This window comes from Diadema setosum, chromosome 15 (genome assembly GCF_964275005.1).
Source record: "Diadema setosum chromosome 15, eeDiaSeto1, whole genome shotgun sequence".
Lineage (NCBI taxonomy): Eukaryota > Metazoa > Echinodermata > Echinoidea > Diadematoida > Diadematidae > Diadema > Diadema setosum.
This window is the reverse complement of record NC_092699.1, coordinates 23,051,054-23,074,875: the sequence shown is the minus strand read 5'-3', so window position 1 is coordinate 23,074,875 and position 23,822 is coordinate 23,051,054. Positions and strand designations below refer to the sequence as shown.

Genomic DNA, 23,822 nt, shown 5'->3' with positions numbered 1-23,822 from the left:
TTTTTTCCTCCTTTCGTTATGGGTACTTTTGGGGTTTGTGTTTTATTTTTGTTGTAGTAAACATGCATGAGAACTAATGACTTCATATAAATGCTTTTGTGGATGTTATGTATGAAACGCAGGCTTTTCAGACATCATTGCTTTGTTGATTGATTTTAAAAAGTGTTTACAGACATCACTACACCAGCAAGCTTACATGTGTTGTTTGTTTGTTATCATACACTTCAGTGTCATCGATGAAATCATTGAGCTCCTGGACAAATCTCACCACACGAGGGCCATCTGTCTGCTGCAGGCTGCCAGGGACTGCTTCCCTGACCACCAGGCTTTCACCATCCTCACAGCGAACACTGACCCGTGAGTCATGACATGGAAGAAATGTATTCATTTTTCCGCACATTCTCCTCGTTGAGGTCACATACCAGAGATGTCAACTGTTAATTTTCTGCAGTGTATTTGGTACTATTTTTCCAAAAAAAATACTACAGGTTTCATGGGAAAAAAAAAAAAAAAATCCATATTTTATTACAACACATTATCAACATGTCTATTGCAGAAAAGGCAAAAATACTGTTTTTCCATCAAAAATACACTTTTTTTTTCAACCATCAGAATACTGCATTGCCATTTACAGTGTTGGCATCCCTGACATATTGCCGTTGCTTCTTGCCTCTGTGTGAACATGGCTCTTTCAATATAATGACGTCAAGGGAATATTTACAGCCATGGCAGCCTTTTATATTCTTTTTGTCGTTAGAACCAGCACAGAGTATCAGGTTCGGACACAAAAATGTAAATCATGCAACAGTCATCAACCAATTATATGTTGTTTGTTATGAAGATTAGATCTTGACACAAAATCTGTCTGGATTTCATGAACCTTGACATACAATTTATGAATATTTGATTAAACTTTCCTGAGTTGGACTTATTACTTGCCTGTCTTCTTTAACCCACTGTTATACCGTTTTGACTTTGAGAAAACTTCCTATCATTTCATAACACCATGGTTTTAACATGTTTTCAACAAAGTTCCTTTCAAATTCTCTCAAGGAATACTTATCTATTTTTTCCTCAGTTATTGCAAACAAACTACATTAAAGGGATAGTACAGTATTGGTGGAGATGAGAATCGGGCTTTTAACTTTTTGCGAGACACCAAGAAAACACTTATGATATAGTACAAAACATACCATTTTAAGAGGAATTCAAAGTTTATTTGATGAAAATTGGGTTTGGAATGTCTGTAACATCTAAAAACAAAGTAAACCAAAGCGATCGTCGTAAAGTGTGTATCCCACACCTCATTAGAATCGCTCTTTTTTGTAGATATCTCAGCCATTTCAAAACCAATTTTCATCAAATAAACATTGAATTCCTCATAGAATTACATGCTCTTTCATATTTCATAAGAGGTTTCTCATTATCTCACAAAAAAATGCTAGAAACCTGAAATTAGGTCTCAACCAAAACTATACGATCCCTTTAAGAAATCGAGCATAATAGCAGTCATCAAATATGCCATGCAAAACAAATGTGTAACATATACTCTGCTGGACTGTTTTGGGTCAAACATGAAGCCTACTTGTTTAAAGTGACCTCAGTGCATTCATATTATTTTTTTTTCTTTTTCGTAACTGTTATAGTACTGATGAAGAAGAGAACGAAGATGAGGCACTTTCCTCTGAAGGGAAAATCCTGTTTGACTTGCTGAAGACAATTTACCTAGGTAAGATTGGCTAGCTTCTATCGTTTCTTATCTTTTGTCGAAGTTATATTTCATATTGTGACATTAGTATTACCACATTTTTCAGAGTCTCAAGATTCAATGTCGATTAATTCTGCTGACACGTGTAAGAAACCAATTTCTTATTGTACAAAAGCAAAGGATATAGAACTTCTAATGTGTGATTACGCCATTACCTTTCCAAAGGATAAAAGTCCTTTCGATAATGGTTTATAGTGACATGATGGGCTCTCCATGATTTGATAGAAGTGAAAGGACAAGTTCACCTCCATGTACATGTGGATTGAGTGAATGCAGCAATATTAGCAAAACACATCAGTGAGAGTTTGAGAAAAATCAGACAATCTGTTCAAAAGTTATGAATTTTTGAAGTTTCTGCTCAGTCACTGCTAGAAAAAAAATTGCTACTGCAGCTTGTGATGTTACATGTGTAGATCGACATGAAGAAAATAGTAAAAGAAACTTCAACACATTTTCTCTTCTTTTTTTGCATAATCAAAGAACGCTTGACTTGCCTCTTTCAAAAGGCACAGGGAATAATACTACCCTTGACGTATGTCACTCACAAGTTGAGAAAATGTGCACTTTTTTGAAATAAACTTTTGTGAAATTCTCTTTCCCCAAAAAGATGATGTATTACAAAAGTTGATATTTCAGGCACACAATGTAATGCCAGAGAGGTTTACATTTTTTTTTTCTACTTTTCATTTTCCTTTGCTGTATTCTATAGGATCCACCCCTGCCAATCCTGTCCCAAGTGACTACAATCCTGCTGAGCTTGTCAAGTTGGATGAGGCTGGTGAGCCTGAGATCCTGGTGCCTGAATCCCAGGGTGAGGAAGATCCAGTTGTCAACGAAGTCAGCAAGCAGCAAATTCTTGTGCAGTATCTCTCGGTAAGTTTTATTGCTTGCCATGGAAGCAGAAATACTCGTGACAATTTTGGTAACAGCTGCGGCAATGCACAGCACAGCAACTTATGGGAAGTTCAGTTTTTCTCTGGTATCAACATTGTTGCAGAGCTAATGCACTGACCACATCAATAAGGTGAATGGCTGCCCACAAAACTCCAGTTCTGGAATGTCACAGTGTTTTGAAAGTGACAATGCTAATTGTATTTGAGCCAAATGATGTAGCTACTGCTGAGGATAATTAATCACATCAAGTTTGAAAGGATCAGTGATGCTACTTGATGGGATTGAAGATGATGATGGGCACTACAGTTGAACCTCTATTATCCGGCCTCCCTTTATCCGGATCTCTCTATTATCCGGACGCAATCTCGCCGTGATTTTTTTATCTTTTTTTAATAACAACGGGAGAAACACACATGAATTACATATACTTGATACATTTCTTAATAATTATTTAGGTAAATCATCCCAAGAATTTATAAAAGAAAATGATTTCCGCTTGCAAACACGAACCTCTATTTTGGGGTCTGTTACTGAGTGTAACAATGAAAAGGTCGCAGTATACACATTACTACATGTGGTACTACAATGGGCTACATCAGTACATGTGTATGTGTATGTACCATAGAGCTCTATTTTACGGTATGTACATGTATAAAGCATTGAGTCTCCCGTATCCGGCCAAATCCCTTATCCGGATGAGCCCCGGTCCCGACTTGTCCTGATACGAGAGGTTCAACTGTATAGTGTTGATGATGACGATTGGGATGATGATGGTGATGATGATTATAATGTAATCATTGGGATGATGATGACTATGATGATGGTGATAATAATGATGATGATTATGATGTTTGGAGTGATAATGATGATGGGAATGATGATAATGATGGTGATGATGCTGATGATGGTGATGGTGACGACGGCGTTGATGGTGATGATGATGATGATGGAGTTATTAATAGTGGTGATGATTATGGAATGTCAGACAGTGATGATGAGGTTCAATATTCACAAGGACAAGGAATGGCAGAGTCGAGATCGGATGTGAAGATGATAGCAATAACGTCTATAATTCCTTTTTCTTTTTCCCCTGGCCAGGACTGCGTCAAGTTCGCTGGCATGGTCAAGACGTGCGTGCCGACCGTCTGCGAGCTGCTCTCCTCCAAGCAGACCACCGACATCCTGGAGGCCGTCGGCTTCTTCGTCACCGCCCAGGAGTTTGGGGTCAGCAATGCCGGGGAAGGGGTACGTCGCATGCTAGCACTCATTTGGTCCAAGGAACAGTCCATCAAGGATGCTGTGGTGGGAGCCTACAAAAGACTCTACCTCAACCCAACCGGCAAAACTGTCAGGTAAATTTGCCACATGGTACAGAAACAGTAACACAGCAAAAGATAGAGAGAGAGAGAGATATCGTAAAAAATTAACATGATAAAGAATTATGTTTGTCATCCTTGATCTACATACACATAAATTTGTCTGCTACACGGCAATCTGGGTGAAAATATGTGATTGGCAGAGTGAGTGGGAAGGCAGGTGCTAAACATGATGATATGAAAGTTTTTGGTCTGTGGTCACAAGTTTAAGGCTTGAACACATGATTTTCCAGATTGCTGTGTGTGAGGTGTGCATGCACATATCTGTGTGTAAGTTCACACATTTAGTTAGTTGACATCTACATACCAAAAACTGAATGTAATATGCAGATATTTATTCACAATTGAGCACAACCTGCGATTGGGTTGAGACAAACAGATCTATGAAGTGTGTCATGACTGCATGATGATGATTACAACCTTTCACTATAATCATTTAAGACATCCCCCACCCCCTGAAATGTCCTCTGAAGTGTTGTTACTATTGTTAAAGGACAAGTTCACCTTCATAGACATGTGGGTTTTGTGAATGCAGCAATATTTGTAGAACGGATCGGCGAGAGTTTGAGGAAAATCGGACAATCCATTCAAAAGTTATGAATTTTTGAAGTTTCTGCTCAGTCACGACTGGATGACAAGACTACCATAGCTTGTGATGTCACATGAGTACAACGAAGTAAAGAAAGTATAAAGAAAATTCAACATATTTTTACTTTTCTCGCGTAACAAAAGAACACTTGACTTCTCTCTTTCAGAAGGCATGGGAAATAATATTACCCTTAACATACGTCAGTAACAAGTCAGAGAAATGTGCGCTGTATTCAAAAAGCAAAGTTTTGTGAAATTCTCTTTTTATTTTCCTTATATCGTTGTACGCATGTGACATCATACACTGTCGTAGTCTTTTCATCCAGCAGTGACTGCACAGATACTTTTAAAAAATCATAACTTTTGAACCGATTGTCCGATTTCCCCCAAACTTGCACTGATGTGTTCTACTAGCATTGTTGTCTTCACTCAATCCACATGTCTCTGAAGGTGGACTTGTCCTTTAAAGAAATTTTGCTGATGATTCTATTTTTTCTTTTTTTTTCATTTTCCTCCCGATCTCCTGTCAGGGCTCGCAGTCTGGCCGTGGTGCGTAACCTGATCCAGCTGACGTACGGCGCCAGCCTCGGGGAGCTCACCTCGCTGGAGGAGATGGTGGCGGAGTTCACCAGGAGCGGGGAGTTCCCCTCACAGACTGTCCAGATCCTCTGGGAGTTCTTCACCATGAAGCACCCCGAGACAACAGCCACGGAGAGCCGGGCTGCCCTACAGCTCTTGGGCATGGCTGCCGGGTGAGGAAAACTTACGCCCCATTAAAATGGAACATATAGAGGACTCAGGGCCCTATTTCATAAAACATATGTCAAAAAATCAAACACAAGTCTTGGAATTCAAATTCATGAAATTCTTCTGTTGAGTTGTTTTTATTGCAATTGATTGACAAATCAGAAATCATGGGCATACATGATGGGCATTCATTCTTTTGTTATGGCTACTACTAAAACACTGATCTATTCAGTACTTATTTACGTTGATGTAGAGCAATTTGTTAATCAGTTGCAATAAGTCTCTGCATACCCAAATCTGATTGGCTGATATCTGACATATATCTGTTGCATCCTTTTATGCAACAGGGCCCAGGCGCGCTCATGAAGTGACAAACATAGATTGATACAAACATGAAATGAGACTGATCATTCTCTTATGAATTGGTGTTCTGATAGGTGCAGTACGATTTCGTCAACCGCAATGCAAAATGCACATTTTTGCAGTTTTGCAGAGAGTACTATAAAGGCGGACAAAATACTTGTTAACTACATATTATGTGCATAATGGCAATATTTAAGGAAAGAAAACATAAAATATACATCACGTAACTGATGAATTTTTGTGTGCCATTTTGCAGGGCTGATTCTGACATCATCCGAAGCAACGTGGAGGTTCTGGTCTCTGAGGGCCTGGGTGAGAGGGGGGAGAAGAACTTCCTCCTTGCCAAGGACACATGCCTGGCCCTCCTCAAACTCGTTGGCAACAAGAAGGTAACAGTAAAAAAAAATGACATCTAGCAAGGAGTGTCATAACTATGAGGTGGAGGGAAGACATTGTAGAGTAGGAGAAGGGACATGCTTCCAGATAATTGCTTCTTGTAGTTAGCTTTTCATCATTCCTCTTCCAATAGTTTTAAGTGCTATAGTATTCTCTGGAGGGAGTGTGCTATGTTATTTTTTATGCATCCACCAGGAAGTAATGGCTGAGGTTTTTTTTTTTTTTTTCTTTTTGTGTTGTCTGTCTGTCCATCTGTCTGTTTAATTGATTGTGTGGACAACGTACCAGAAATGCAGAACTAAGTATCTAAACGAAACTTGGCATATGTATGTATGTAGGAGTGGATGAAGGTGCACCTATCAACTTGTGGGTGCACCAGTTCAAGGTGAAAGGTCATGGGTCAAGGTCAAATTAAAGAATTTTCCTGATTCCCCCATATCTCTGCAATGCCTGAAGGTATTTTCATTAAGCTTAGTGTATAAATGTATTATCAGATGAAGATTTCTTACCGAAAGTTTTCGGCCACGGGGTTAAGGGTCAAAGGTCAATAAAAAATTATGAACTTTCACTTTTTTTTTCTCCTCATCTCTGAAATGGCTGAAGGTATCATTCATTCATTCTTTGTGCTTTCTGAGTCAAGATATTTCTGCCTCCCTATACCATGATTTTGTTTGCTATGATAATGTTTTCAGCCCAAGGTCCTGAGTGGCAAGGAGCAGTTCCGTTTCCCAAGCACCCACAAGATTTTTACTCGTCTGGATGACATTCTTGTCAAAGGTGAGATAGTCATGTCACATTCCGTGTGTATTGCTTATGTTACTGAATCATTACAGACTTAACCCTAACTAGGCCGGGGGGGGCCTCCGAGGCCCCCCCCTCGACGTTCCGCGCGATGTATCGCTAACGTGAAAAGCTATCACCGCGACGTTTCATGACTTTTTTCTGTCGAGTCTCCCGCATCTTTTGACACCAAATTTGCGATGCCTGGGCGCGCGGTTCCGAAGTTTCGCATAAATATGTACATGCATGTCAGACCAAAAATTGCTCAAAAACGTGAATTCGTGTACAATTTCAATGGAAACTGTGCTTACAGTCAAATTTCATAAAAGCATGATTATTTTGGGGTTTTATTGATTAAAATCAACTGATAACACATTTTCTTGTTCGGAACAATGTCGTGGACAAGTTTCACCGAAAAAACAATGAAAAACATAAAGTCGAAAAAACAAAGAAATACATAAGAAATTCAAAAAACAATAAAATACTTAAGAAATTTTTTTTTGATGGCTCAATTTTTTTCTCTTATATTTGCTTAGGACACTAAAAAGAATATTTACACAAAAAAAAATGTGCCCATTTCAGGCTTTATTTAGTGATTTATACCAAATTGTCTGATTTCATGCATCATTATGCATAAATTAGCATAATTTAGCATAAATGACAATTTTTCAAAAATCTAACTTCGTAGTACTTTAGATTACATCATAGGCAATGTGTGTGCCAATTTTCGTCGCGATCGCGCAGTCGACGGCCGAGATCTGGAGGGGGGCCTGGGAGGCCCCCCCCCGGCTCTATGATCTACCTAAATAGCCCGGCCTAGTTAGGGTTAAAATTTACGTTAATATCATTGGGTCTACAATGGTGTTTGCTCAAAGATATGGTCCCTCAGTTCTTCAGAGGAAAACATATAGCAGAAATTGAATTGAATTCTAAAGTTTGATCTGATTTTTCTTTTCATGTGACAGCAAATTACAAAGATGAAAATAGTAATTGTTACTTTTGATCTGCAGTATACAGATATAATTTTGAGGTATGGAAAACCATGTATTTTTGAAACACTTTCATGGCAGGTAAAAATACAGTTTTCCGCCAAAATACACCTTTTCAGCCATCAGAATACTGCAATACACTTGAAAGATTGGCATCACTGGGTAAATGCTAAAAAAAGAAAAGAAAAAAAGAAGCAAACCAGTGTTTGGCCAAAACATAACCACCTTGGTAGAGATAACAGCAAGTAAGAGAAATTTGCTGCCATGATTATGCCTTCTTTTCCCCTATTTTTCTCCCCCACCCTTCACTCCAGGAATGAATGAGCTGGAGAATGGGTACTGGGTGCCGCTGGCCGAGACGGCAGTCCTGACCATCTACAGGTTGGCCGAGCATCCCGACATCATCTGCGGCGAGATTCTCAAGCGGCTGGCGGCGGTGCTGCTTGCTAGTCGGGAGCAGTCAGAGGGTAGTCCCGATGTCGGCAGTGAAGAGGGAGAACAACGTATGTAGTCACCCTTTGCCTTCCCTAGTCTTCTGTCATAGCTTGCTCTCGTTTAGCCTTTGTGGAAATGTCCATGTGCTCTCGTGTCTTTTCATTTATTCATTTCGTAAATAAAGGGCAATAGGTGTTACTGATGAACTTGATTCACAATGTAATGCATTAGCCTTACCCTTTGATCACCTCAAACAATGAAATATGCTACACTAAAAATTACAATACACAAGGGATTGCTGTAGCCATACCTGTCTTGAACTGGAAATAATGGCCATAAAATAAAAAGTGATAGGTGATCAAGCCATAAAAGATTTTGGGCCCAAGTACCAGACACTTACTGACTGGCTTCAAAGACGTTCATACATATTATACATTCTGTATAGTCCACTGCAGACAGAAGTTATGTTTAATCACTGTAGTTTGAAATTGAAAAGGGCTTTTGTGTCATGAGAACTCTCCAATGTCATGATCAGTCTAGACTGCTTACTAGCAAACCAGAAAAATTTCATCAGTTTGTTTGTTTGTTTGTTTGTATGTTTGTTTGTTTTTTTGTGTTTTGTTCAGCAATTTCATACCCTATTAATGATGATAATGATAGAAATAATGTAGCTGTGGCTACCTATATAGCGCACATATCCACATTTTGGTGCTTATGGTGCTTCAAGAAAAATACATGTACAAAACATACAAGGGCAGGGAAAAATAATTAAGAAAAAAGTAACTAACTTGCAAGCAAAGAAGCACACAATTCTCCAGGACAAAGTAGATTATGGTTTTGTTATGTGTAATGCAAGAGGAACAAACAAGTTTTCAATTTGGATTTGAATGTTTCTGTTAATGTGAGTTAGACCAAAGTTGAGACCCAACTTTGATACTTGTTTCATGCCGCCCCAGGAGCCAGCAGCGGCTGTCCGTCCGGCCTGCTGTGCCACCTGATGGCCATCTCTGGGCAGGTGGCCCTGCAGCAGCTGATCCACCTTGATGTCATGGTCCAATGTGAGCTGAAGCGGAGACGCAACATCCAAGAGGGCAAGAAGGAAGCTGCCAAGAAAGAGAAGGCAAAGGTAATGATTTTATGATACAGCGCACCCACACTGTAACGATCATGGTTATGACAGATTTTCGTTCCAAATTTATTAAAATATCTTTGTATACTCTATTTGTTTGGCTATGACAAAATTTCCATGTAGCGAAAGAAAACTGCCAGTCCTGAGGGCTTCGTTATAATGGCTGTCACCTCTATGTGGTTTTTAGTCCTTCTACAGTGCATGCCCGTTATCATGAACATGGTTATTACAAAATCTTTGTAACAACGAAATCAAATTCAAGTCCCACATTTATCATCTTTATATCTTACCACATTATTATGCTGTTTGGCTATAAAGAAATTTCGATGTAATGAAAGAAATTTGTCGATCCCGAGGACTTGAAATTGGAGTGTACTTTATCTCTCTCTCTCTCTCAGTGTTGTCCCATTTTCGCCATGTTCTGCTTTTTCCATTCCTATATCTTCACTCAATTGATCCAGTTGAGAAGAAATCCCAAGATCCATTGATAAGCTCTTTCCAGCAGTCTCTGTCTTTCATGCTGTCAGTGATGTCTTGTGTCTTCTTTTTTTTTTAGCCATCTTTGTTTGACAATAAGATATCTTGTTGTTTTAATTTCATGGGTTTTTGTAACTACCACTTCTTGACTCTTGACCTGTTTTCACAGAGTGAGGGCGACAACACCAACATTGAAGATGAGATGGGGCTGGCTGGAGCGTCGGCTGAGGACGCGGAGGGCGAGTTCATCAAGCGCATCTGTGACTCCAGCATTGTCACAGGTAACAATTGCCAAAATTGGTCACAGGCAGTGGCTATCATGGGAACCAATAAGGTTACGTCGTATTCACCCCGATTAGCATGCACCTTGTGTCTGAGCATGCTATAGCAGACGAAGGATGTAAATAAAAAATAATTACTCAGAGTCCACTTACATTAGCTGCTGATAGGAGGTGTTGCTATGGAGCATGGCAGCCATATTCGTGACCCCGGTAGCAAAATTATTATGATCTGTTGGAAATACAATACAGTAACACCATGTCTCCCAAACACTCCCATGCATCACACATGCACACACACACACCCACACACACACACACACACACACACACACACACACACACACGCACACACACAAAATGTCCATTCCTGATAATGTAGTATTTAAAGGGAATGTAAACCCAAAGAGCAATGTGGATTGAGTGAAAGCAGCAACATTTGTAGAACACATCAGTGAAAGTTTGAGGAAAATTGGACGATCGATGCAAAAGTTATGAATTTTTAAAGTTTTGGTGTTGGAACCGCTGGATGAGGAGACTACTAGAGGATATGACGTATGAGTGGACAACAATACAAAGAAAATATAAAGGAAATTCAACAAAAATTCACTTTTCTAGAATTATGAAAGAGCAATGGACCAACCGCTTTCAGAAAGCAGGGGGAATAATTGCTAACCTTAACATATGTCAATATCAAGTTGATGGAATTTGTAATTTTCATGAAAAATGGATTTTTGTAGAATTTTCTTTATGTTTTCTTTATGAAACTTACATATTTATGCATGTTCTACCTAACAGTGATTCTCTTTGGAACTGTGGGGTCAAAGGTCAGGTTTCGATAATACTATTTTACCATTTGATACTGAAATTATACTTTTTCTCAATACCTTGAAAAATACTCAATGCATAAACTTGTAAAAGGGTCAAAAGTCAAGTGAAAATCATCAGTTCCCCCAAATACCTGCACTCTGACGTTTTAATCATTCATCCAATTGAACCTAGTTCTAGGAAAGTGAACATTTAGCACATTTGTGGCAAACCTGTCATTTTAATATTTTGCCAGTTGTGTGAAACTGTCATCACACATTGTCAAGACATTGTACTATAGACCTATAAGGAGAACCATGTATTATGGCGGAGGCATACACCAGTCGCCGTAGCGACATTTCTAGTTTATTTTTTCGTTGTAGTACTATTTATTTATAATCCTTGAGATCACCTCCCGTCAAAGATCCAGATCAAGAAGTGAAATGACCAGTCTAAATAGGCATTAATAGATTGAGAGTAGCGTAGACCTTATGATCATCTGGTTGTTGATTCCCAGGGCCCAACCTGCTTGGAGCCCTGAAGCCGCTGATTGTGCTGATCTGCAGCAACCCCAGCAAGTATTCCAGCCCAGAGCTGCGGGCCGCTGCCAGCCTGGCCCTGGCAAAGTTCATGCTGGTCAGTGCGGAGTTCTGTGAGGCACACCTCCAGCTGCTCTTTACCGTTCTGGAAAAGGTAAAAAAGAAAATGATCAGATATTGATAACTTTATGTGCTGTGATGATGTTGGCTATACTGCCAAAAACTCTTGAAATGTGATGTTGAATGATTGATGAATTGTATTGCTTGAACTTTCTCTTTGCCTGATGCCTGGCATTGGTAACATGAGTCCTAGTACTAGGAGTATGTTTCTCAGTGTTACACCAATATTGCCACCATGACCAATGTATATCTGGACATGGTGTGCCACTGGTGATGGCAGTAGGTTCAAAATCTTCCTAAGAACACAAAGAAGCTGCTTTGTATAACTTTGATGAGATCACTTTGATTTCTTGACCAAGCATGGCATGTTGAATGACCATTTGATGAGATGTATGCTTAACTGCTGGTTTTAGTATCATGACATTAATTCTATTTAAAAGAAAAAAAAAAAAAAAGGGGGGGGGGAAGCAGAGGGGCTAGAGAATGAGAAGGTAAATGTGTATCAAGTACTAATATGTATGTCCAGGTCAAATGCCAGCAAAGAGCAACCTCTTTATAGAAAAACCTTATATCTCACATTATGAGGGTCATCACATTACTGCATTTTCTGTCACATCTGCAGGCTCCAGAGCCAATCATCCGTGCCAACACCATCATTGCCATCGGTGATCTCACCTTCCGCTTCCCTAACCTCATTGAGCCATGGACACCAAACATGTATGCCAGGTGAGTAGAGGACCGAAGATGACGTAAAATGTGGCCATGATACCCTATCTATCTAACATCGTAAAGCAAGATACTTTCCCGGCATGAAATTTTCGGGAATTGGAGCAGACGGCCTTTTTCGCAGGATGAAATTTTCGCATATTGTCACTGGCATTCAATGATCCATAGAGTATGGACAAGAACTTTTCCTGTGCATTTGAAATTCACAAAACTTAAATGCACGCGTCGCAAACGTTCTTTGTTTTACAGTATCCAATATCATTGTCGCGTTGTAAATGATCAATGATATGAAATGTTAAACAGTGCAAATCACAGCAGTCCTGTAGCTGTTAGGGTGCTACCACGCAACCAGGAATACTGTACCCTTTTTACTTTCTCCATGAAGTACCATGACGGATGGCTTTCCTTTAAAAGCTTTTGTTCTTTTTGGACACACATATTTTGGAGCTCATGGGCAGGGGAAAGAAGTGTTTTTCATTGACATTGGTAGGAGAAGTGCAGCAAATGTGAAGTGAGTAGATGATTTTCCCAAATTGACCCCACATTGTCAGCTTGATGCGCAATGATAGGACAGTGACAGATTCATGATAGAGTCCAATTAGCAGATGAGCACTTTATTGTTATTGCTAGGCCTGTTTTTGTCATCTAAGAACATCAGTGTTTTGCAATAGACGTATATTATATATGGGTAAAGTCAAATACCACTAAGCTATTGGATAACCTCCCTCACTAGGATATAAAGCCCTTCAGTTGGAACATTTTGCTCGTTCCGTTTTCTGCCATCCATCATCTGTGTCATGTGACTTGCTTTGGCCAACTTCTTTGCTTCTCAGTGGAGCAAGAAAATCAATGGGACCTAATTGCCAGATACATGACTTGGTATTACATGAATATTGAAGTTGAGGAGCTCATGTCACCCCCCACTGCTTGTCACCACCAGACTCCGCGACCCCTCGGCCCACGTCCGCAAGAACACCCTGATGGTGCTCACCCACCTCATCCTGAATGACATGGTCAAGGTTAAGGGTCAGATCAGCGAGATGGCGACGTGCATTGTGGACCAGGAACCGCGCATCGCCAGCCTCGCCAAGCTCTTCTTCTTCGAGCTCTCGCAGAAGGTGAGTGGTTGACGACGACTACTGAATTTGTTTCATCGTCGTCATGATCTGTCTCTACCTGGAGAATCAAGCTTAGCTCTATGGGAGATGAAATGTAAAGCTGTCAACACCCTTCTCACCAGAATCTGCTAATTTCAAAATATCAATGTTAACTTTCATCAAAGGTAAAAGCCCTCAAGAGCACAGCATTCTGTATAAAGTCATGGCATATTGCACAAGTTTACAACAATATTCACTTGATGTGCAAAACTTGTCACTAGAGAAATCATAGGTTTTTGTTTTTGTTTTTTACAACAATAGAAGGATACTGTAAGGAAAAGACTGTTGAACTGTAATTTTTAACCCTATTCTAACTGGGCTATTTGAGACCAAGTTTTTACTGGAGGGGGGGGGGGGGGTCAATTCCTTCAGATCTCGGCTGCCGATCGCGCGATCGCCGCAAAATTTTGCCTGAACATAGAGCCGGATGTCAACTACAAGATTTTATGGTCATACAATAGAAAAATTTGATTTTGTATTTTTTAATAAATATTAATTATGCAAATTTACGTATGAAATCATATTTTCACCTATAACTCCATTAAAAAGATTGAAGGATTGCTAAATTTTTGTGTCAGAGTTCCTCAAGACACATCAAACAATTTTCTTGTAAAAAAATAGTGCAATCAAATTCAGTTTCTTTTGTTTTTTATTGTTTTGTTAATTTCTTATGTATTTTATTGTTTTTTCGACCTTTTGTTTTCTATTGTTTTTTTTTGCCAAAATTTGTTGCAGGCACTTTTTCAAGCTTATCTATATCAGAATTGAGTAATTTCAGTGGTTAAAAGTTGAAATAATCTAATTCATATCAAACAAAAAAACACAATTTGCATTGGATTTGCACACAAAATCATGAATTTGAGCCGTTTTCAGGTTGACATGCATATGCAAAACATTGCGTAACTTCAGAACGGTGTACCCGGACGTCACAAATTTGGTCTCAAAATATGCGGGAGACTTCAATGAAAAAAGTCACGACACGACGCGGCAAAATCTTTGCGCGTTGCGGAATCGTGGCGCGAAATGTCGAGGAGGGGTCAATTTGACCCCCCCAGTTAGAATAGGGTTAAAGAACTTCAATTTCCAACTGCCAAACACTAAGAGCTTCACTCATAATTTCACATTTCAAAGAGTGACTGTATAAATTTGGGTGATTTCTATATCTAGTAATGACACTTCCATCGTAATATATATCCATAGATATTTTTGATGTTTTGAGATTTGCTGCTAATTTTGTTTTTCCTGTAACAGTCTGTTTTGCTTTCGATAAAGAGGAGATATCATAGATTTAGAATTTAAAGGAGTACATTACTTGAATCCACAGAAAGTAGGCAAAATGTATCAGATGTCACTATTTGACCCATGATACCTTGTGGTGTATTAGTTTCAACTTTCAACTTTTTTTTTTTCATTGCCATTAAATAAACAGGGAAAATTATATACCATGCATAAACAGAACATATTTGTAACAAATTTCAAAAACGTAAGAGACCCTCAGAAAATACATAAGAGTTTGGTATATACATTTTTGTACATCTTTCTCATTCTTCCATCTCCTGGCCATTGCTGTGTACAATATTCTGCCTTGCCTTGTCATATATTAGTCTGGTTTCATACATAATGTATCTTTCTTACCCTACCACCATCAGGGCAATGCTGTGTACAACATTCTGCCTGATGTCATCAGTCGACTATCAGACCCTGAGCTCAACCTGCCAGAGGACCAGTTCAAAACCATCCTCAAGTGAGTCCCTTCAACTCCTCAAACTTGACACTCGAGTCTTGTTGCCATTTGGAAAATTTGTTAGTTTAACCCTATTCCAACTGGGAGGGGGGTCAAATTGACCCCCCCTCGACATTTTGCGCCATTATTCCGCAATGCGCAAAGATTTTGCCGCGTCGTTTCATGACTATTTTCATTGAAGTCTCCCGCATATTTTGAGACCAAATTTGCGACGTCGGGGTAAACTGTTCTGAAGTTACGTAATGTTTTGCATATGCATGTCAACCCGAAAACAACTCAAATTCATGATATCGTGTGCAAATCCAATGCAAATTGTGTTTGTTTGTTTTTTTTATTGATATAAATTAGATTATTTCAACTTTAAATCATTGAAATTAATCAATTCTAATGTGGATAAGCTTGAAAAAGTGCCTGCAACAAATTTTGGCCAAAAAACAATAGAAAACAAGAGGTTGAAAAAACAATAAAATACATAAGAAATTAACAAAACAATAGAAACAAAAGGAACTGTGCTATTTTTTTACAAGAAAATTGTTTGATGTGTCTTGAGGAACTCTGACACAAAAATTTAGCGATCCTTCAGTCTTTTTAATGGAGTTATAGGTGAAAATGATTAATTTACTAAATATTGAAAGCCAATATTTTTCTATTGTATATGACCATGTAATCTTGTAGTTGACATCTGGCTCTATCTTCAGGCAAAATTTTGCGGCAATCACGCGATCGGCAGCAGAGATCTCCCCCCCCCCCCCCCCTTAAAAACTTGGTCTCAAATAGCCCAGTTGGTTAAAGACTGAACGGAAAGAGGGTCAAAAAATTAAATGGGAATGAAGATTACAGTTTATGATGTATGCCATGAGACTTTTGCTGCCTTCTAAAACTAAAATTAAAGATATTTTGGATTGCGGGTTAGTTGATGATTATCAAGATCCCTGTACCACAGCAAAACTATCATAATGAACAGGACCACTTTGTACTTTCATGTCTACATGTTCCAGATATTGTTTGCTTTTGTTCTGAAAAGAACTCTCTTTATGCTGCCCTCCTGAAAGCTCCACAATACAATAAATTTCTTTTATCTTAAAGGCACATGGTCCCGGTGGTTTAGTTAAATGCGTACACGGGCGCATGGCGCAAGTTTCCTATAGAGACCGACGCTATCGACTCCTCTTTAGCGCTTTCCCCCGAGTCCGAAGAAGTCCCATCCACTATAGTCAGAAGTCCGATCACAGTTCAGCTCATGATTCGGCTGGGGGGATGGCAGCTTTAGCAAACTTCTTTTGTGATGTCATACTAAGAAGCACATAAGCACGCTTCCTGGCATCACTACAGACTGCGTGACGTGCAGAGAAGACAACGAAGGCAATGTTACCTAGGAACACCTACGCGCTTTACTCTTGATGACAGTTCAATTTCAGCAATCTTTGTATCATGCTAACAGTGATTGGCAGTATCATCCTATAGCGCCCTCTAACCCACCGGGACTATGCGCCTTTAACTCGCTTCTGTTTCTTCATCGTCTCCTGTTATGTAGCCAGAAGATATCCATACTAAACCCTTCAGTACATTTTTAAATTTGTTGTAAAATGATTGCTGAAAGTCATGCACTCTTGAGAGACAGTAGATATCAATTAAAAATACTCCTTAAACTCATAGGAACTTTTTCCAGGAATGTAATACAGGGAAACCCTTTTATAACAAAGTCACCAGGACTAGTTATAACCGGTACCTCATAGTAAACTTACCAAAGAGAAGACCAGACTAATGCAGGAATGGAAAATCGGGACTACCAAATTCACCTTGTTTAAAGCATCTCCTCTTTGTAAGTGAACTTGTTATACAGGGTTTCCCTCTACGAACCATTCACACCCGTGCAATCTCCATTTATGGTCTTTTTCTCCTTATCGTTGCTATTAATCACAAGGTACCTCCTGGCCTTCATCCAGAAAGACAAGCAAGCAGAGTCTCTGGTGGAGAAACTGTGTCACCGTTTCAGGGCCACCAGGTATGAGGAGTGTGCCAAATCCATATAATTCAAAGTCTATATGTGCATTGGAATGTTAGCTGCGTAGCTAACTCAACATTGTACTGTCTGTGTGAGACCAAGTGTTCATCACTTCTATAATAATTCCTTGATGGGACGTAATATGCAGAGTAGTTCAAGGCAAGATTTATGATCTGTTCTGCAACAGCTCTTCAAATCTAAAACAGTTTTACATCAGTTCCGATCATGGATGTAAACCTCCTTTGTAAATATCAAACACAGGTTGTTTGATGGTAACTTAGATTTAAGTCATGATATAGATTTTGACCAACACACAGCACAAGACTTATGATTTATCAATTATTCATTGACATCATCAATCTCATTTTCAGATTTTGAGTAAAATACTCCTATCATCCAGCTGTAAGCATTTTGAAACACTGATGGATCATTTGCCAATTTGTACATAAGTTGTCACAAGACCACTGCCTCTTACACAAATTTAGTCAGTGCCTCTATACAGAAGCTTGTTTTCCATCTGCAGTCATAGGCAAAATATTTCAGCTCACCAGACTACATAGTAGGTGATGAAAGCTGATCTGGAAGTTTGACCACAAAGGATCAAACAAAACAAAGTGTATCACAATTTTTACAATTCACCTTTGACCCTCAGGTCGGAATGCCAGGTCCGGGAGCTGGCCTTCTGCCTGTCGCTGCTGAATTTCAACGACAAGGGATTCCGCAAGCTACAGGAGAACGTGGCCTGCTATGCAGACAAGGTGGCCGACCAAGAAGTCTACGGCTACTTCACCACCATCATCTCCAAGGCCAAGAAGACTGTCAAGCAGGAGACCAAGGTGAGACCGATGGAGATGATCTTTTTTGTTTGAGTGCCAGAAGGATGTCTAAGACACAACAAACGGTGGGCTGAAAAGATATGAGTCTCCAGAAATCACATTTAGGTTCATTCATATGCACACGGTCATGTTTCAGCTAAAGGTAAACATACACACATAACAAAAAGTTCAATCATTACGAGTAGTGCCTAGCTTGTTGTAGCAGTCATACGGTTGGGGCACAAATGTAAATATTAGTCCCACCTGTTAATGATATCATATTCTTCTTTTTTTTTGTAATTATTTATCAACATCACATTAGAGTACATACTTTCTTCTGGTAATAGTTGAGCGCGTTTTCTTGTGTTGAAGATGTATTGTTAGATTTTAACTTTGTGTACTGAATTTGTGTACTGGGGTTTCTCCTGCTTAATATTTTGCTTGCCAGATGCATTTTTTTCATCGTAGAAAATTGTTTATCATTTTTCTATGGCTTAACTGTCATGCTTGATATTGCATTTACTTGCACCATGCAGAAATAAATAAAATCAAACCATAGGAACAGAATGAGAGATAGAGAAGTAGTAAACTTCGTGGATTATAGATGAGTCAATCTGTCACCCCTATCCCCAGGTGCTGGTTGAGGACTATGAACAGAAGATGGCCGAGTTTCACACCAAGGGAGTGGATGAAAACGCCACCGTTGAAAAGGCTACCAAGGCCTCCTCCGCTGCTGCTGCTCTCTCCAAAAACACTCGTACACCAGGACGTAAGTTTGATGACACCATTGAATCAAGAGGAATCCACCATTTGGGAGTGCCGCTGTTTAATTGGCATAACCATAAAGCGCAGATTGTTGCACAGATTTAGTCTTCTATTGGGGGTATTTATATTTTGATTTGGATCAATTTAGTTTGGTTTGGTTTTGTGCTCTGTTCTTTGTTGCTGTTATGGGCCACAGCTTAGTTCAGATACCAGCCCTTGTGACTAATTTATTGTGTAAAATCAAGTGCTGAAGTTGTTGAAAACATTCCTAGTTTCTTTGTTGGAATATGTTCATCCTGGATTTGTAGAGAAGATAATTTAAACACTTCGTATTTATGTTCATAACTGTATTTTATACAATGTTGTTGTGTTTTGTTTGTTTTTGTTTTTTTTTTAAATCGAGCATCCATTTACAAGACATGCTCTTAATGATTGGAATGTTTCTCATGGAATGACGGCACAAAAGACATTGATTAGTGCTGTAGATTTAGATCCCGTTTCCTTTGTTCTATGGCAGATCATTCCTTTGGTAAACAAACTACAAGTGCATTGGTTTGCCAAGTTACCGTGACTCTATGTACATTTGATTGATGATTGTTAATATGATTAGTTGCTCAATCCTCCCCATTTTTACTCTGATAGGAGTATGTTTGGGTGTTGTCCCCTGTATATTTGTTATCTGTTGAACAGATGCAAAGAGTGGCCAGTTTATCTGTGTATCTTAGTAAGCTAAACTTTCAAAAGAAAATTTTTAGAGAGGGGAAAAAAGAAGAGGTAGATGACATATTTTTGTTGTCCATACAGTATTTCTCAAATTCTGTTTTTGCTCCTTTGTTTAGTCCAATTGGTGTAAGAAATGTCTTGAGACTGATAAACTGTGTGGCGTGTCTTGATACCACAGCTAGGAAACGTGGCAAGAAGGGGCAGACCCCTGCCAGGGCTCTCAAAGAGAAAGACCTCAATCGCGACAGCGAAAACGATGAGGACAACGACCTCGATGACGATGACAGAGCTGCTGGTAGACACAAGTCCAGCCTCAACGCCTCTCTACCAGACCCAGGTTCTGCACCTCGTATCAGCAGGAAGGGGCGCAAGAAGGTCCCCCTTCCCATCCCTTTCTCCAGCGACGAGGACAGTGATGACGTGTTTGCCCCACCTCCCAAGCCAAAGGTTGGTGCAGTCTTGATGCGAAGAAATAACAGAAATCATAACACAGTTTGAATTGGAATGGGTGAATTACATATTGGAAGAAGCAACCTCATGTAGCAAGGGTGTTTGATCAGACCCATCTCCATTGCATTTGTTTAAAAAGTTGCAAACACTGCATTTATGGAGTGACTATTAACATGGGATTTAAGATACGATGTAGCAGTTTGAAACAGGGGGGCAAGCCCTATAAATTACTTTTTAAATTATCATAATCTTCTCACTTTCCACCAGAAACTGACAGTACACTTACCTTCGCATCAATCACATTTTTTTTTAAATTTCCATTTTTGCACCATTCTCACTCCATTCTCAATCCATTCCTAATCTATTATCGCTTCATTCTGGATCCATGCTCGTTCCATTCTTGTTCCATTCTCACTCCATTCTCACTCCATTCTTGCTCCATTCTCTCTCCATTCTCCATTCTCACTCCATTTTTGTTCCATTCTCGCTCCATTCTTGTTCCATTCTCCATTCTTGCTCCATTCTCGCTCCATTCTCACTCAAGTTTCGTTCCATTCTCGCCCATTCTAACTCCATTCTCGCTGAATTTTCACTCCATTCTCACTCCATTTTTGCTCCATTCTCACTATATTCTTACTCCATTCTTACTCCATTCTAACTCCATTCTTGCTCCATTCTCACTGTCTGTGCATGCAGGTGAAACTTGAGGCAGAGTCTAATGACGAGAACAATGAGAATGTGAATCCCGGGAGATCCAGCAGCAAGAGATCCGCCAAACCCAGCGCCAAAACGCCGGGTAGAAGACGTAAACAGCAGCAGCAGCAACCCTCGGAGCTTGAAACTTGAAGCTCCGTGGCCATGCCCTATTTTGTCATACTCTCCTATGTAAAATTTCGTGTAAAATTATCGCTTCATGTCTCTGGATTGTCATGATTTTTTAATTCTAAATGTGGAACTGTATATCATATGTTGTATTCTAAAAAAAAAGACTTTGCACTGTGAATAAGCACTCTGAGTTTGGAAGACAAAAGCTCCCTCACAGTGAACATTGTACATGGAGAATCATGTGGTTAATTGCAGACGGAGCACTTTAAATTGTATATTTCACAGACAAGCTTAGACTCTCATGTCCACCTTTAAATTCTTCTTAATCGCACCCCTGCAATGTTCCTTTGAATTTCAGCCCATGATCAGCATGCATTCTTACAAACCAAAAATAACATGTCCACATAAAGTCTGTCGTTTTGTGTCAATTCAATTCAATTCAATTCAAATCAAACTTTATTTTCATTTTTCAGCAGAATGAACAATGCAATAATTGAAATTTGGTGTGCATTTGAATAACGTACCAAAAGAAAAATGGCATAATGTTCATGTCTACAATTGATTAAAAATAAATTGCATGTGTATATTCTGGGGGGGAAAAATATGGAGTCACCCACCCAAAAGACCATTCAAAAAGACGACTTTACAATACAAGTGATGTGATGCTTCTCAGAAAGTCTGCCAGAGCTATTCAATGAGATGAACAGTTTTTCAATTGCATTGAATTGATATTGAATGGAGTCTTGTTAAGTTTTTGAGACTTGCCAATTATATAGTCAAATGCTAATGCTCAAACGAGTTGCACACTATATAATTATCTCATTTCCTTGCACTTGTAGTCAATGAGAGTACAGCTGTATTATCAAAACAATGTGCTGTACCTGAAATCTGTGTCCAACATATTGTATTGGACAGGATTTGCTATGGAGATTGCAATGAACTAAAAGTTGAAGACTTTCATACCCATGCTGGTATATGTATTGTATATCTGATGGATTTTGCAGATTGCTGAATGATCAAGTGAATGTCAATTGTAAATATGAATTCTGTTTTTTTATATTCCTTATCAGCTGTTTAGGATTATGTGTAAGAATGTTAGAGCTGGCATTGTGTGGTGGGGGAAGAGTGAGCAGCTGAATTGTAGCTCACTACATGTATTTGACTTTTTCTACTTTTGGGGGGTCAGTTGGAATACATTGTACACTGTACACAGTGGAGCCTATGGCTATGTTTCATCTCACAGATTTCTGTACATGAACTTTTAATAACCCATTGGAAGATGGGTCCCAAGTATGCTCAGGCAAGTGTTTATAGGAAATGCGTGTTGTAGCAAAATCAGCCTGTCCTCAATGGCTTTAGTATCGCCAAAAAGAAAGGAATAGAACAAATATCCCACTTTCAAGTTTTCTATTATTATTAATCCTTATGACATAGGAAATCTAGAAACGTGTTGAAAGTGAATCTTGTGAAGTTCAGTGTAAATATTTTTATGGTGACAGTGTAGTGCAGCTAATAAAAGTATATCCATGCACCAATGCCCTGCAGTCTTGAATTTTGTTTGTTTTGTTTGTAAGAAGTTGAATTCAGTGTCGTAAAGTTTCTCTTATTTTCAACTGTAATTTTGAACCGTTCAATTGCAAATTAGGCGTTACATCAGTCACTTTGGTAGTTTCACATCAGCAGTAGATATGTGTTTATCTTCGTTGAAAGTGTCCAGGACATACTGTTTGTGCGCGTGTGTGTGTGTGCAAAGATCGTGTGTATGTACGTGTGTGTGGGCATGAGTGTGCATGTGTGTGCGTGCGTGTGTGTGTGTGTGTCTTTGAGCCTCTGTGTCAGGCATTGCAATGTGTATTCTTAGTGCGCATACAAATTAGTGTGCGTGTGTTGAGAGTGTTGACTGTATGTTACTGCTTTGCCATTTTGTTTGTGTGTACAGTGAGTTGTGCCCTGATTCTCTTTGAATACAATGTAATTTTATGATCGCAGTGTCAAAATTTTAATTTCTTCATTGCAGACCATCTAATAACAAATGTGCACTGCGATGTACCCGTTTCTTTCATGAGAAGAGTTGTAGGAATGGATTGTTAGTATCGGAATGCAGTTTCGTAACTTCATTAAAAGCACCGAGTAGGTTTACCGTATTTAAGAAGAATTCCTATGTGAATATGATACAGTAATCAGAATTGGTTGTGCTGAAGAAGTTATTAATGATTTATATTCTTTTTTTAGAGGCTCTTTCCTGCCAGTTTTTACCCTCTTCCCATGTTTCATCTATACGCTGTTAGGCACTACGTCTGTGGAGCCGAATGTTCTTCAGCAGCGTGTTTACGATTACCAATGTGCGCGCGTTCTTGACAGAATGATGAGCACCGAACTCGGCGTAGCCAACTGAAAACAGCTAGCTTTGGAGAAGGGATGCGATTCAGCTCGGTCGAAGTCACGTCTCTATTAGTTCTGTTTGGCGAGAGTAAAATATATTTGCATTGTCACTTTACTCCGTGGTGATCTACACACTCCATCTCGTTTCTTTGTGTAAATATTGAATAATGGTCTGCATGTTCAAAGACCAGGTCCCCTCCGCCATGTTTGCTGCGCACAGTAGTGTAAACACAAGACATATACTTGCATGTAGTTCGAGGAAACGGAATATAGATCCTTCCCCGACTGGGCTTGCCCGCCCCCACACACATGCCCACATAATAGGAGTAGCCCCTGGTGACATGCACAACAGGATACAATGTACTAGTATACACTGTACATGGTATAAAGTGTATATCGGCAAAATTGCTCGTTATAGGTGTTTGTCATTGCCTAAGAGTTAGGGAGATTTAAGCGAAGAAAGTCAAGCTTTAATAGTGAACATTACAGTATAAGTAATTCCTCACTTACATGTGCATACGCCTCTGATATGAACTTATAATTA

The 23,822-nt window shown here is 39.3% G+C and overlaps 1 protein-coding gene across 1 annotated transcript in view; it reads left to right on the top strand.

Annotated features, from left to right (window-relative positions):
* Positions 1-22,437, top strand: part of LOC140239331 (condensin complex subunit 1-like) — a 34,622-nt gene extending 12,185 nt beyond the window's left edge. Inside the window, exons 13-31 of the mRNA XM_072319207.1 lie at positions 229-357; positions 1,647-1,729; positions 2,478-2,641; positions 3,761-4,014; positions 5,157-5,378; positions 5,993-6,125; positions 6,825-6,909; positions 8,216-8,404; positions 9,293-9,462; positions 10,112-10,223; positions 11,545-11,720; positions 12,309-12,412; positions 13,353-13,530; positions 15,219-15,313; positions 17,238-17,318; positions 17,971-18,154; positions 18,767-18,902; positions 19,800-20,068; positions 20,768-22,437. Coding sequence (XP_072175308.1) covers positions 229-357; positions 1,647-1,729; positions 2,478-2,641; positions 3,761-4,014; positions 5,157-5,378; positions 5,993-6,125; positions 6,825-6,909; positions 8,216-8,404; positions 9,293-9,462; positions 10,112-10,223; positions 11,545-11,720; positions 12,309-12,412; positions 13,353-13,530; positions 15,219-15,313; positions 17,238-17,318; positions 17,971-18,154; positions 18,767-18,902; positions 19,800-20,068; positions 20,768-20,917 — 2,914 coding nt within the window. The 3' untranslated portion in view covers positions 20,918-22,437. The remainder of the gene's footprint in view (positions 1-228; positions 358-1,646; positions 1,730-2,477; positions 2,642-3,760; positions 4,015-5,156; positions 5,379-5,992; positions 6,126-6,824; positions 6,910-8,215; positions 8,405-9,292; positions 9,463-10,111; positions 10,224-11,544; positions 11,721-12,308; positions 12,413-13,352; positions 13,531-15,218; positions 15,314-17,237; positions 17,319-17,970; positions 18,155-18,766; positions 18,903-19,799; positions 20,069-20,767) is intronic.
* The last annotated feature ends 1,385 nt before the right edge of the window (positions 22,438-23,822 follow it).